The 16,011-nt window shown below is 39.8% G+C and overlaps 3 protein-coding genes across 13 annotated transcripts in view; 1 reads left to right on the top strand and 2 right to left on the bottom strand.

Moving 5' to 3' along the window:
- Golgb1 (golgin B1) overlaps positions 1 to 9,191 on the bottom strand; it is a 56,767-nt gene extending 47,576 nt beyond the window's left edge. For 6 of the 9 annotated variants that reach the window (XM_029470605.1, XM_029470601.1, XM_029470607.1 and 3 more), the window contains exons 1-2: positions 9,023 to 9,191; positions 995 to 1,134 (exon numbers count right to left, since the gene is read on the bottom strand). The gene's annotated coding sequence lies outside the window, so the exon portion shown is untranslated. The remainder of the gene's footprint in view (positions 1 to 994; positions 1,135 to 9,022) is intronic. The other 3 variants (XM_021184793.1, XM_029470602.1, XM_029470603.1) reach the window with 1 other exon arrangement.
- The window catches only part of Eaf2 (ELL associated factor 2), an 83,479-nt gene continuing 76,496 nt past the window's right edge, over positions 9,029 to 16,011 (top strand). For both annotated transcript variants that reach the window (XM_021184799.2, XM_029470611.1), the window contains exon 1: positions 9,029 to 9,666. The gene's annotated coding sequence lies outside the window, so the exon portion shown is untranslated. The remainder of the gene's footprint in view (positions 9,667 to 16,011) is intronic.
- Positions 11,610 to 16,011, bottom strand: part of Iqcb1 (IQ motif containing B1) — a 46,182-nt gene continuing 41,780 nt past the window's right edge. The window contains exons 14-15 of one of the 2 annotated variants that reach the window (XM_021184795.2): positions 12,743 to 12,899; positions 11,610 to 12,146 (exon numbers count right to left, since the gene is read on the bottom strand). In XM_021184795.2, the coding sequence (XP_021040454.1) occupies positions 11,917 to 12,146; positions 12,743 to 12,899 (387 nt within the window). In that variant the 3' untranslated portion in view covers positions 11,610 to 11,916. The remainder of the gene's footprint in view (positions 12,147 to 12,742; positions 12,900 to 16,011) is intronic. The other variant, XM_021184796.2, reaches the window with a different exon arrangement.

Below are 16,011 nucleotides of genomic sequence, written 5' to 3'. Positions count from 1 at the left end.
ACCACATGGGAACTGGGAACTGCACCCAGGTTCTCTCAAAAAGCAGCCAGTGCTTTTAATTACTGATCCATTTCTCCAGTCCCTAATCTTTTTAAGTTATAAGTAAATCTGAAGTTGTACTAAAATAAATTTGCTTTTATAACTATTATGTTACACAGTGAGAGAAATGGCATTTACCAGTCCATATAATCTATAAAATAATATTATGCAGTGACAGAAAAAATACTGACATGGAACTGATGTGTATATAACACTACAAACTACAGTGAATTTTATGTTCTTTGTTTAAGTGATATCTGGACCTTAAAAAACTCCCAAAAGGGAGAAATATGAAAAGTAATTTGCATCTTCCTGCTCAGGGTAATCATGGTTAGGGTGGCCATGGTCCTCAACAAGGATGCTGCTCCTGTTCAGGGTAATCATGGCTAGGGTGGCCATGGTCCTCAACAAGGATGCTGTTTCTTGAGTGTAGCTTACACATTCACAGATGTGTGAGATGGGAGAAGCAACAGAGAAGGGTAGCACAGGACCTCCTTACTAGTGCTACAGCAGAACTAGTGAATGGAAGGGTAACATGGGGCCATATATTAGTACAAAGGGACAGGTATAATCATTTGTCAGTTTGAAAAATAAGTCTTAACTCATCACAACACAGATTCTAAACTTTATTTTCAAATTTCTAAGACCGATTTTCTACAGTTTTGTGTGCTACTTTAGTTTTGTGTTGGGATTGAATCTGAGACCCTACACAACAAACACTATATAACCACTCTACGACTGAACTCTGCTCCTAGGCCCCTATGCTACTTGGCTTCACTTTACTTTGTGGTGCTGAGGATTCAGGGCCTTGTGAATGCTATGCAGACACTGTCACTTGTCTACATTCTCAGGCCTCTATGGAGATTTTAATAAAGGGAATCAATGTAATCATTAATGAATCTTTCGTAAACATAAATATTTGTATACATCTACAGAAAAGCATATCAGAATATACCTTATCTGACAGGATCACTCTATCTCTAGAATTTACATCCCATCTTTGGGAATAAGCAAACCAGACAAAACAACTGACTGGCTAGCTCAGAGGATGTTTTACAGGCAGGCAAGCATGACGATTTGTGTGCTTCTTAGACCCTGAGGTAAGAACAAAGCAAGCAGATTAACACTAACAGCCTGCTGGCAATCTGAATAAAACAACCCCAAACAACAAAAGGTCCCCATTTAATCAAGTTTCTTTTTAACCCTCCCCAAGATAAGGTAGCAACAGTCAAGATCAAAAATCACTACAAAATCAGGTTTCAGCAGTATCCATTCAAGAGGAAACAGATGGTAGCCACAGGAGCGCAACAAATCAAGAGAGGCACAAGAGCTGGTTGGCATTTGTTCACTAATAAATGTGCCAGGCCAAATAGAGAAGCACCATTGACATGAAGAGGGTCTTCCTTCTCAAGTGATAGGCACGGGGACCTCCCTTATGTTTGGGAGATGTTCCATGACGCCGGTGGTACAAAGAAGATCAAATCATATGTGCATGGTATAACTTGATATGACCTGGTACATACATATGTACCAGGTGTGTGTGTGTGTGTGTGTGTGTGTGTGCATGCTAGGACTAGTAACACACACTCAAATAGTGTGTTTCTGTTTGTTTGTTTGTTTGTTTTTCAGATTGGGTATGCTCTATAGCCCAGAATGGCCTTCAACTCACACTACTTCCTTGGTCTCCCAAATGCTGTGACTATAGGCCTCCGATGTTGGTTTCTTTGGCATATTGCTAATATAACATGCTAACTTCAGAGAACACTGGGCAAAAACTAGGAACTAACATATTGCCTTTGAAAACTTTTTAACTTAAATCTATAATTATCTAATAGTTTTATTTGTTTTCAAAGAAACAAAGCGTTAAGCAGAACGAAAGTGAGGACAATCTTTACAAAGCAACCTGGATTGGGTTCTCTGAAGATCAGCTAAGGGAGAGCAGAGAACGCTTACCCGACACTTTAAACACAGGTCTGACACTGTGCAGTGAGAAAGCCCATCATGTACTGGAGAATATCAATCCCAAATCACCAATCATATTGTTCAGTAAAATTATAGGATTTAAATACTCACTCCTTTCATGTCAAAGATTGCATGCCTAGTAAGGCAAAGAAATAAGATGACCACAAAACTGTTTTTGCAGCAATACCTGGGCCAGAAAAGCTACAAATTTAAAATACTCAACAAAAGGTGAGCCAAAGATTTAATTTCTGGCAAAAATGAGCACCACATATACAAAGCACAGATGATTTCCTTCACAGAAGCAGGAAACTCCATAGAGCATTTCTATAAAGCGTTTCCTGAAAACTCTATGGAAGAAACGGAAAGAAACTATAATGTAGAAAGAAATCCTCATGAAGACTGGTAGTGAATACTAACCATACAGTTGGTGCAGCCCAAGGTCGGGGTGGGGGTTGGGGGGCAAGATATGGTAACTGTGTGATAAGAACATATAAGACAACTATGGCTATTAGGAAGAATGTAAATATAAATAAAAATAACAAAAACTCTTGTAAAGTTGTTTTAAACTATCAGATTGGTAGCATGAGTATTATTATTCCTAGATTATTGTATGTGGAATCCAGAATTAAAGGACATTAGTAATTAAGAACAGATTAATTCCATCAAACTTTCAGTATAAGAAAAGAGGACAGAGATGTACTACAGAAGAAATATATAACCCAGTTCAAACTGATCTTAAATCTGACTTGGGAACATTAGTTTAAGTTTGTGAGGTATTTACCTTATATTTTATCTTTATCTTTCCCCATCTGTCCACTAAAAAAAAAAAATGAGTTTAGTAACAACTCCGTGCCTACATGGTAGTCTTGTTACAAAGGCAAGTGTCTAATGAGAATGCTTCCCAGAACTGGCTAATTTCAATCCCATAAAGTAGGAGATATAAAATCACACAGGCACCATAACTTGCAAGCTAGCAAGAAGCAAGCAGAGACAATTACAATCATGTCAAGAGGACCCAGGAACAAGTTCCTACTGGCTAAACAGAAGGCCTGAATTAGCATAAGATGAAATTGCAATAGACCAAAACCTATAAATTTAAATCTGAGAGAATGTAATAACCAGCTAGTTATCTCATCTGAATCAATGACTGTGGAAAACAGATAAGGGCTTATCTTGCCCTTCCCACTAGAACTTTATCTCCTAAGAAGCATACAGTAGAGGAGGGAATGACACACAAAACGCCAGGTCTAGCAGCACAGGTATAACCCTGGCCCCGGAAAGGTGGAGGTGAGAAGATCTGAGATTCACTGGTCAGACAACAGAATCCAATTAATGAGCACAGGTCCCAGTGAGAGACCTTGTCTCAAATAAACAAGGGTGGAGGGCTCCTGAGGACACCCAAGGCTGACCTCTGACCTAAACAGACACACACACACACACACACACAGTGTGCACCACCTCCCCACACCTCAACAAATTATTCTGAAAAGACAACTACTCCGACATTTGAAAAGCCTAATGAATATCTGTATCTAGATACTGGTCAGTCAACAGCTGCTAACAGAGCAGAGCCCAGACATTATGACTTTCATGATGAAAGAACCTAACCACCTTCTACAGTGTTGACTAAGGATGAAAACTCAGATCACGCCAGCCATCCTGTGGCCGTCTGCAGAAAATGCGGAGGACAGAGGAACACTATGAACTACCAGACACTGTCCAACTCCACGGGACCTACGTTCAATACACAAGTGAAAGGGAAAAGACAGGAGATGTATCAAGCTTTAAAAGGGCAAGGTTCCCATCTGGATAATAAAACTACAAGGAAACCACAAAGAAGTGATTATTTTAGAAAGTAAGAGGGGGCTATAAATGGGATAGGGAATGTGGAAGGACTTCTAGAATGATCAACCAAGTTATACTTGTTATGGTAACTTTTTAATATATATTCAACATATATACATATTCAATATATATATAATGTATTCAATATATATATATATATACATATATATAGATAGATAGATAGAGAGTGTGTGTGTGGTTTTCTTAATCTGTTTTGTCTTATAATGAGAAGTGTTTTTTTTTAAAAGGAAAATTTACAACTGTTAAACAATTATGTTTAAAGCCATCCATTAGGAAGTTTTTATTGATAGCTATATAGTCCGTACGGTATATGATGTTGGGATTTAGGCATACAGTAGGTAGTAATCAACTTAGGGGAATTAGCATATTCATAAGGGCGTTTTCAGACTTAAAGCCAGGCTTTGTTACACACCCTGACCTATAAAGCCTTAGTTAGCTGGCTGCTTTCCATCACGTTCAGCTCAGATTTCCCTCCTCCACTGTACTGCGGGCCTGCCCACCCTGCATGCACTTACTTCTCAGAGTAGCTTGCACTATGGTGTACTACTTTTAGGATTAATGAAAAAAAAAATGCTGGAATCGCAGGCTCAGGATTCCTCAACTGCTTTTAAGCCATAGCTTTTTTAAAGAAATAAATATAGTGTGTTACGGTGCAGGCATGTATATACATACTCACCTGAAGCACTATACCTTAAACACCTTGCACATTATCATTAAAAGATAAGATGGGCTGACTGAAGAGAATCTAGAGGTGGGTGTGAAGGGATGGCATGGCAGAAAAGCACCATCCTGGAGCTGGGTGACAGCTTTCTGCGAGCAGCTCCCCCACATCATGCTCCCAAGTCATTTTCCCTTGTTATGCCTGTTCCCTCATCTCGGGATGAACAATAGCAAGGACCAGTTAGAGACACTAATGTGAGTCCATGAGCCAAGCGTGTCTTCTGTAACTGAAACTAAGGAATGAAAGGCATCTTTCACACAGCTGAGAGCTTTGTATAGCACAAAGGCTAGGAATCCAAGGGCATGAATGCTAAATGGAGCAAGAAGGTTCTGTCTATATATACACACGGCTCGTGGAAAAACACAAGTGGCAAATATGCTTGTAAGACCAGCAAACAGGAAGACATTGTGGTAAATTCCCACAAGGAAAATGTGATTGCTGTCACTTCACAAAGTGCCAGCATCACAAAGAGCAACTAAACAGGAAACTCAAACAGAGCTCCAAGTGAAGGCCAAGCTTCTATAAAACAGGCAAATAGAAAGGCACTCTCCAAGTTCATGCTCGCCACACCCTCCCTGCCGTACGATCTGACACTTCCCTGAAGAAGTACTGCAAAGTCAAATAAAATGCCTGGCACTGGAGAGATGGCTCAGCGCTTAAGAGCACTGGTTGCTCTTTCAGAAAACATGCATTTGGTTCCTAGCGCCCACACAGTGGCTTACAACCATCTGCAACTCCAGTTCCAGGGGTACTATACACATACTTAGTGCACAGACATACATACAAGCAAAACATCCATACAAATTAAAATAAAATTTACAATAAAATGTGAGCAAAAAAATTTTTAAAGAAGTTTTTCTCAAAGCCTTCACTGTTTATTGACAACTATTAATTTAAAGATATGTATCTGGTAGGTAGTGTTTCACTAGGAATTATACAAGAAATAGATGGCATATCCCTAGCCACAGAGACCATAGTATAACTTGCACAGGAATAGAAGCAAAAGAGTCAAACAGCACAAGTGGGTGCCTCTGTGTACCCACTCCCATCCCTTTCTTTGAAATCTAAATCACATGCCCACAACTCACTGAGGCATTCATGTTCATCTCATGCATTTTTGATTGGCTCTCTGTGGTTTTAACTTCTTAATTTTCAAAGTGATCTACCACCAGCCTGAAGAGTTAATAGGTCAGTATTGCTACAACAGCTAGAAAATCCGTATCAAGATTAGGATAGACCTTTACAAGCAAAAATAACATTTCATAATACAAAAAAACTGATTTTTACTAACTTAGAAATAAATGGTACCTACAGCATATATACATACCACTGCCTACCAAGCAATGCTCCAGGCCTTTACATAGAACTTATTTATCCTCATTGTTTAATAAATTTTATCCAAGGACACTAAGAAGTAGATACAATCAATAGCTCTAATTTTAAGATGAGTAAACTAAGATACAGGGAATTTGTCCAGTGAGACAATTCTACAAGTTTCGTGGCTGGTGGTGACACACAAAAGCTACCCCTTTTTTTGAGTAACTTTCTCAACCCACTCTTCATCCAGGATGAAAACAGGGATGTGTGTGTGGGGGTGGGGTGGGGGGGAGTACCACATTAATAGTGATGTGGGTGACCTTATTTTTCTTAGTATGTAAGCTAAAATAACAATTCATAACAATTAGTATACCCTCAGGTAACTTATTTTTCCACATATAGGCTCACATAAACATAAGCACACTTGGAAACAAACATGTCCTCACAGCAGTGTTCATGATCACAAACAACCTAAATACCCATCAGGGGAGGACTGCTAACTGTATTTTCTTTTTTAATTTCTATAAGGTAAGGCTGTATAGCTGCCTGAAAGAGTGGGGTAGTGTTTTATTCTCATGTTCACTGAAAATGTTCAATATAGATTGAATGTGCTAGGTCAAAATTCTTGGTTTCAGATTTTGAAACACTTTGGATTTTGGAGTATTTATACACATATGAAAGAGCCATGTTGGGAACAGGAACTAAGTTGAGACACAAAAAAATCATTTATACTCCATATATATTTTACACAAAGAGACTGACAGCAATTTTACATAGTATTTTTAATAATTTATGCATGATTTCATGGCAATGAACTTTTTTTATTTTATTTACTTAATGTGCATAAATGTTCTCTGGGCATGTACAGGTACACGCCAGAAGGGGGCATCAGAACCCATTATGGATGGTTGTGAGCTAAGGTAGTTGCTGAGAATTGAACTCAGAACTTTCTACTATTAGCATATGAATATTCATACTTTATATTGAGCCCTTCATGATTCAGACGTTCATCTCAGAGCTGCTGTATAATATTAAGTGGCAAAAAGATGTATTATGACTTCCGGAGGCGGGGGAGTATGTACTACTGGCAGTTGGAATGTGTCTTAGGGACAAATTATTTACAGAATTTTGGAGTGGGGAATGGAGACAGAGGTAAGTAGACAGAATTGTGCTTTGCATTATACCCTTTGGTTCTGGATTTCCTTTGATCAAGAGCACATATAACTGAGCCAGGCAGAGGCAACGCTCGTCTTTAATCCCAGCACTTGGGAAGCAGAGGCAGGGGTATCTTTGTGAGTTTGAGGCCAGCCTGGTCTATAGAGCCAGTTTCCAGGACAGCCAGGGATATCTGGAACTATTGAAAACACAAACACAAACAAAAACAACAAAAAAAGCAACCCTAAAGTACCTAAAATAAGAAAGAGGATTCCTCATTTTCTTCATTACTTCATGAAGGAGTCTTCATTAAGGGTTGGGGATGTAGCTTGGTATGAGAGTGTTTGCCTCACATGCATAAGGCTCTGAGTGTAGTCCAGTCTGGGCTGTTACTAACAGACAGTATGTAATGCGCATCAATGTGTCACAAATAATTTATTTCTAGTAGGTAACCAAGAGAAGTTAATGATATATTTTATAAATAAGCATAGTATCAACATCTCTTTAATCCAAATAGGTTGAGGTGCTGGGAACAAGAAAGTTAAAGGGAAAATCTTCTAAAGATGACTACTTTTAGGAAGGACTATATTCCAGTAGAATGGGAACCCCATCCCCCCCCAAAAAAATCATGGGAATCCTCAGAAATGTTGACCATCATCGTGAGAAACCAAGGGGCACTTTTTATGTGATCTTCAAATTCCGTCGTGACCGTTGTAGGACAGATTTTTTTTTCCATTTAATTCTCTAATATTTTTGTATATTTTATAATCTGTGGTGTATTTTCAGAGATATTGTTACACTATCCAAATTAACATAAAATCTTCTTAATCAATATACTTAGGAATACGTTCAAGATGTTTTACCTGTAGCAGATGCAATTAAAAATGTTCAGAAACTACTTCTGTAGTTAAACAAATGTTAAACCACAGTGAGGACGGAAGCATCAAACAGTCCTACCAGGATCAAGGAAGCCAAGGCAGTGTAATCGACACCAATGATTCATGCCAGGGCCATTTGGCTATACTTTTAACCTCTAAAATTTTTTAGTTGTCCTCATTTTTTTTCTCCCGTGTCTACTCCAAGTCGTCTCATTTTTCTAACAGAACATTTCCTGACTCCGACCCTTTACCGTCATTCCGATCATCCAAACCCTATTAACTCATGTTTCTAGAAAGGCCTCCACACTTTGTTATAAACTCTTGCACAGTCCATCTTGCTCAAATCTGGAAATCCATTCCTTTAAGTGCTTGGAGAGCTTCCAACTATCTCTAAAAGTCAACGTGTTTATCCATGATTTTAAATTAAATATCTGTTCCACTCCCAAAACTGTCCTCTCCTCATAGACCAACTGCGGGGCTTTAAATAAACCAGGCAAATATTTTCTTCAATTGCCCTGGGGCTCGCCCTCCAGTTCTCATTCCTGCTGCGCATCAACAAACCCATGCCACAAGGCCACACCAAGGGGTTTTTTTTCCTCCAGAACTCCCTTCGACATTCCCTTCCTCCTGGATCATCTCTCCGTCATCTTCCTAACCCAACAGCAGGATCATTCGTGGGCCTCGACTGCGGTAACGGCGACAACGGAACACTAAGTTTGTTCAGGGCTGGGCGAGCACAGGGCTGGGGCAGGTTGCCTCTAGCGTCCCCGGCTCGGTGCCCAGGCTGGCTTGCCCAGGCCGCTCGGACACAGGGCCGTCCGTGCACGTAGGGCTGACCAGCTCGCCCGCCTCCGGTGCTCCCCGGGGAGGAACGACCCTGCCGGCAGACTGACTGGGTGTCTGTGTCCCCGGGCCGAGTACGGCGGCGGGCACTGGGCGACCACCTAGGGCAGGCGGGTGACGGCGGCGGAGCCCGGAGGTGAGGGGCGGGGCGGCCGGCTGAGCCGTGTCCCGAGCCCCTTGGCCCGTGGCCCGCAGCAGGGCCGTTGCGGAGCTCCTCGCGGAGCCTGCGGCTCCCACTCACCTGCAGGCGGCCGTCCCAGCCAACTCCGGACGCCCCCCGCCCAATCGAAGCCACGTCAGCTCGGTAACCCAAGCACGGCGCCACCATCGACGCGCCCCTGGGAGTCAGCCACTCGCCGTGAGACGGAAGGCTGAATCAGGGCATCGACCTATCGGAGCTGTGCTCAGGGCGTTGCCATGGGAATCAGGCACGCCTTGTTTGTAACTAACTGCGTCACACTGACAGAAACCAACCAATGCCCTAAAGCCTTCAACTTCCTCAAAGACGGAGCCAATGGATTCTAAGAAGGACGTGCCGGGTGGAAGCATATGGTGGGATGTGACCCGGAAGAAGATCCAAGGAGGCCTGACAACACCGAAAAGGGTGGGCATTCGGCAAAGATCAGGTGTTCGCCGTATGGGTTGGAAGTTCCGGTTTACCCGAATTTCTCATCTCGCGCTGTTCCCGCTAAGGACTATGGCCTCGGCTTCTGAGGAGACTTTGGACTAGGGTCGCCAGCTGCTAGTATTTGCGATTGCGTGAGAACCAACCCGGAGTAGAGCCTGAAACTTGGTCCTTCCGATGGGGGAAAGACAAAAAGCGATTCAGTAACGGAACTCCGATTTCAACCTGACGTCACAGGACATCACTCAAAGGATGTGAGGGTAAGAGACAGTATTTAAGAGTTGAAACGTTCCCCTAAGGAAGTGGCGCTTCAGCTGGGATAAGCAAACGGATTTAAGGGCTCGGGCTCTGTGAGGAGTCATTGAGAATCTCCAACAAGAGACAGAAAAGCGATTTACGGGGGGGCGGGGGGGTGAGGAGGGAGGGAGGAAGAGAAGAGAAGAGAGGAGGGGAGTTAATGTCACCATCAGTAAATTTCCCATGATATATAATCAATCTCTCACCTATATAACATGAAAGCAACCCTAATTAAACTCAATGTATTGTGGGATTTTTTAGTGACATAAAAGTGGGGGTGGGGTGCTGGGAGAGTTTTCTAGAGGGACTGAGAGGAAAATAAGAGTGTTCATGATCAAAATGCATACATGTGTGAACTGTCAAAGAATAAAACCATGTAACAAAAGAAATGGTCTCACTCTTCTGATTTTTCTGATTTACTGTTACCCAGTTCCCTCTCAAGGCCTTCCTTCATCTTCCCCTACACCAAATATAGACATCCCAAGACTTCCAATATTGTGCCAAGAAACATTTGTGAACCCCAAAAGACCACCAAGGAGCCGTTTCTGATGTAATCACATTAGGGTCTCTTTATTACAAACTCGAGTTTGGGCTTACCACCAGCCCACAGGATGGTTTGGTGAGGCAGCGCGGAACTCTCACTGGGACAGGGTTTATAGGAAATGGAAGTAAGTGAGGGAGGGTCCAGCCTGGCAAGCATGCAATTTTCTATTGTAAGCCGACAGGTAGGTGCTCTGAAGCAAGACCGTATACAATCACTAAAGGTCTGAAAGTATATCTGAAACGATCAGACTAATCTTTGATTATCTGTTGCTAGGAAGTAGCTAGGGGGTAACTGGCTAAGGACAAGCCATTGGGTCCTTCCTGGTACTTAGGTGCGACTTGTGTTCGGCTGGGGGCCAAGTTTTTTCTTTTAAGATGGAGGCAGGTTCCAAGATGTTTGGCCTCTCACTAATGTGTCTTCCAGATAACATATTTTATTTTCAACTTAACATTTATTCAAATACTTGTCAAATGTAAGTTGCATGTAACTATCACATATATATTTCATATATATTTATATATATATATGAAGAAGTATATCATATATACCACAAGTATAATATATACCAATAAATCACTTACAAATTAGAAAAAGAAGTGGCCAATTAAAGGCTTTTTTTTTTTTTTTTTTACTGAAAAGGAGTGTATGAGGGCTGGAAAGATGGCTCAGTAGTTAAGAGCACTTGCCCTTACAGAGGACTCACTGGGTTCCCAGTCCCAATATCTGGTGCCTCATAGCTACCAGTAACTCAAGCTCAAATAACCCCTTATATTTTGAGTAAATACCCCCACATAGACACACACACACACACACTCACAAACAAGCAGTAATTGAACATACTTTCCATTTCGCCATTTTAAAAAGGAAATAAGCAAAGCAGTGGTCAGGTATGGTGGTACATGCCTGTAATCACAGCACTAAGAGGAAGCAGCAGGTCGAACTGTGAGGTCTAGTTAATTCCAAGCCAGCCAGAGCTATATAGTGAGACTTTTTCTTTAAAAAACAAAAGCATTATTTTTACTATTATATATGAAATATAAACTACTGTTTCTTTCTCTTCTCCTGTCTTTCTTAATGTAATGCTATTTAACTGACCAATTATTTTTCTAAACTTTGTCAAGGTCAAAACCATAAAGGCAGTGGTGGCACATGCTTTCAATCCCAGCACCTGGAAGGCAGAGGCAGGCAGATCTCCAGGAATTCAAGGCCAAAGGCCTACAGAGCCAGAGTTCTAGGACAGAGAACCCACCTCAAAAAAATAAATAAATAAATATTAATTTTTATATTATATATATGACAATATTAATAAGATAATAGAAATTCTGAATAGCAAGTGTAAAACATTGAAATAATCCTGACAACTTTTTTAGAAACACTATTTATTTTAAAATGAAACCAAAACAACTTTTAGTTAGAAAACAGAAAGAAATTTCATATTAACAATAAAATTTCACATTGAGTTCTCTCCCACAATTAAAGCTCACAGACAGGGCATAGAGACAGGGGAAAGAATTGAGAGTGAGGTAGGCAATGCTTTGCTTTTTGCTTCCAAGTGTTGCATGAAGATGATGCTCTGGAAAGCCACTGGCATAGCCCTAGTCTTCCTGCATGCCAGAGGCAAAACTAACAATCTCCTAAAAGGTAAGATTGCCAGCTTTGACAGTACTCTCTAGGGAGGTTTGGTTCCACCGATAAATAACATTCCTAAATCTACACTAAGCTCATCCTTTGGAACATCAATCTCATTCCATGGTTCTTCTCCAAGCTTCTTCCACCAGGGTGCTTGTATGTGCTTCAGGGTGGTAAGATGGGCCTGCTTGGCCTTGGCTGCCACAGGCCTAGATCTACTTAGGAATTGCTCGGGTTCCTTTCCTTCTGCCTCCTTCAGACTTGGTGCCTCTGCAGCAAACAGAAAGGAAATGGGTTAGTGGAAGTATGCCAGGCAAGCAGCAACTTGGAAACAGCAGAGCTGGAGCTTAGCTATAGTCAGGACAGGACAGGACAGGACAGGGTTCTAACTGAATATGCTGTCACTGCTAACTATGAGGTAGGTTTCTAGTGAAAAGTTACAGATGTGGGTGATAGCAACAACCCCAATCCCTGGCAACTTCCAGCTTTAAAAGAAAAATGATAAATTGTGTTAGCTTAAAGAGAGAAACTTCGATAAAAAGTTATTAATCGTTATTTTTGACAAGTTCATTGTACATAACTACTGTTACTATCTAATTCTAAAATACAAAAACATTTTTTTAAAGTTTTGGGAAAAATGTGTCTAGAAGATTACAACTTCTTTGAAATTAGTAATTTTGATGGAGCTGAAATATTTGAATTTATAACAAACACAAACAGAAGGTATAGAGTTGAAAACTGGGATGATGTAAGACTTCCCAAGGACTGGAATAAAGACTGTGGCACTTTTCTTCTAAAGAGTTTGGATGCCACATCTCCTGCAAGGGGTATTCCATTTATGAAACAAGGATGGAGGTAGAGCATACTCATCAACTGTTCAATATTGGTGCTGATCTGAGCCATCAAAGCTTCTCTGTGTTGCTGGGCTCGCTCTTCTATGGCTCTTCCCATAAAATAGTGCTGAAGTCGTTCTTGTGCTTGTGCATGGAGCTCTCTGCTGGCCGCCTCTGACATCTGAGAGCACTGGAAACATGGGACAGAAAACTTGTCATAAAGACATTATGTATCAAAATATGCTTTACCTACCCACCATAGCAGAGCTAGAATTTTAGCAATCTCCCATTTTATCAATAGGATCTTATAGCTCTTATCTAAAGTATTAAATTATCTTTAAAAATTACATAAGCTGTGAGTATTCATGCCTGTAATCTTAACACAGGAGCAGAAACAGGACAATCTTAAGCCTAGGAATAATCTGGGCTATATAGTGACACCTTGTCTCAAAAAACCTAAAAGAGAAATGATCAAGTATGCAAACAACCTAACAACAGGAACAAGAAAGAATCTATCAAACCAACAAAGCAGAATTTAAACAATAATAACGTCCTACACCCTAACTTTATATAATGATGTAGATGGACAAGTTTCTTTTTGAAAAAATTTAAATTTTATTTTGTATGTATGAGTTTTGCCTGCATGTATGAATGTGCATCACATGTGTGTCTTAAGCCTTATGCTAGAACAGGGTGTCAGATCCCTTGGAGCTGGAGTTACAGATAGTTGTGAGTTACTTCCTTGGTGTTAGGAACTGAATCTGGAACCTCTGCAAGAACAACAAGTATTCTAAAGCACTGAGCTATCTCTCTGGGCCTCCATGTTTCTTTTTGGTATGCTTCCACACATCATTTCTTCAAAGACATGGTAACTAATGAGACCCTGAGATTAGGAGACCACAATGAAAGTATAAATGGTTCAGTGAAGGCAACTCCTTTTGTTTTGGACTTCATTTGAAATATTATTATTTCTTATCCCATTCCTACTCCAAATGCACCCTCACCACAATGCTGCAAGTGGTGCTGGTCTCACAGAATGAGAGACTAAAATCAGCTAAAAGACCCTATCCATTAGACTACTCAAATAATTTAAGGGTGATGTTAGTGACTAATTTGGATAAAAATGAAATAATCTTAGCCTTAAAGCTGATAAAATTTCTGACACCATAGCTTTCTTAAATACTAATGCAGTCCTGTTCCAGTTGATAGTTTACCTTTCAGCCACAGTATAGTAAAAAATGACAAACTGGGGTATTCATTAGACTTACACTCATCCTTCCATATGTCTGAGATCTAGACTAATATTCAACTAAAGAGCCAAAGCATTACAAAATACTGCATATACACTAAATTCATACATACACAACCTTCTAAAACATACACTCAAACAACAATTTACACTGTCTTCACTTTGATTAGAGAATGTAGGTAACCTAGAAGTAGAGTATACACAGATATACAGAGCTTATATGGAAGAACTATACCATTTGACTAAAGGAATTTGAGTATCTGTGAAAGAAGAAAGGCCCAAAAAACTCAAAATAAGAGCTAAAAGTGTATAACAAAAGGCAAAGTGAAATTCATAAAACTAAAGGTTTTTTTTTTTATGTATTAAAGGACACACTGTTAAAGGGCAAGCCACAGAATAAAATAAAATCATTTATCAGATAAGGAACAGAATACAGAGAATTCATTCAGCTCATCAACAAAAATGCAACCTGATCTGAAAATGGTTAAAATTCTTGAATATATGTTTCTGCATATGGTAAATAAATATATGGGAATATACAGAAGATATCTGATCATAATAGAAATTCAAATCTAAAGCACAATGAGATAGTAAGTCATATTTACTAGGTATATTTAAAACACACATTGGCTGAAGACATAGCTCTATCAGTAGAGTGCTTGCCTCACGTGCAGAGAGTCCTTGGGTTTAACCTCCAACATGGCGTAACACTGTACAGTATAGCAGTGCATGTCTGTAACTATATCACTTGGGAGGTGAAGGCAGGAGGAGCAGAAGTTTAAGGTCACCCCCAAAGCTCACAGAATGAGCGCTATACCAGTTTGGACTTCGTGAGACAAACCAAGGCAATCTAAGAAACACATCTCCCTCCAAAACAAACAAACAAACAAACAACAAAAACCAAACAGAAATAAAATCCTTGAATGCTACTGTTGAAGTAATAAAATATGCAACATATCGACAATGGACATTTATCCAAAATATTATTATGTTTAGATAGTGTCTTATTACACAGCTCAGCTAGGCCTCAAACTCATAGAGATCTACCTGTCTCTGCCCGTGGAATATGCCCAGAGGAATTTCATCCCCATCTTAAAAAAATTTAGACTCAAATCTACAGCCTGAATAAATCTTAAAGACATTATACTAAGTGAAATAAATTATGTACAAAGGATATGACCTCATATTAAATGCTTAGTCAAATTCAGACGTATATTGGTAGTTATCAGGAGCTGGGGGCAGGGGGTGGGGAATAGGTGTTTTGTTTACTCAAAAGTGGGAAAAGAAGGCTAAAGATAAAATGGTGGTTAAAGCTACACAACAAGGTAAATGTACTTCATATGTCTAGATAATTATTTTTAAAACAGTATCTTTTAGGTTTTGTAGTTTTACTTTTGCAGTGCTGGATATATGCAGGGTCCTGCATATACTAGTATTTTATATGCTTTTAAAGATTTTTTCTTATTTGTGTGTGTGTATACGCACATGTACATATATACACAGGTATCTGTGGAGGCCAGACGGGTGTCAATTCCACTGGAATTGGAGTTCCTGGTGGTTGTGAGCTACTCAATGTGGATGTTGGGACTGTAACTCAAGTCCACTGAAAGGGCAGTAAGCACTCTTAAGCTCTGAGATATCTCCATCCTAATAACATATATACTTAGTAAATTATCAAATTATTTTTACTTTCTTATGAGAATCTGAGCAATCATATTTCTTCTATTTGCTTGCCAACCATCAGTGTTTTAATCTTTAAAAATCTAGCCATTCTAATGGGTGTGGACTACCTTATTGTGATTTTAATTATGTTCTCTAATGGGTGCTGATGGGCCTTTTCATGTGTCTGTTACCTATATGTTTTCTTTGGAAGAACTGTCTTTTCAAGTCTTTAGGCCATTTAAAAAATACATCATGTGTTTTCTTACTGTTCAGTTTTAAAAATTCTTTGTATAGATTAGTATGTAGAAAAATGAACAGCAAGACATTTTTCTAACTCTTTGATTTCTATTTTCATTATCTTAATAATTCTGAAGAGCACACACATTTTAAA

Source organism: Mus caroli, chromosome 16, assembly GCF_900094665.2.
Source record: "Mus caroli chromosome 16, CAROLI_EIJ_v1.1, whole genome shotgun sequence".
Classification (NCBI taxonomy): domain Eukaryota; kingdom Metazoa; phylum Chordata; class Mammalia; order Rodentia; family Muridae; genus Mus; species Mus caroli.
The sequence above is the reverse complement of the archived record's forward strand: the minus strand, read 5'-3'. Positions and strand labels throughout refer to the sequence as shown.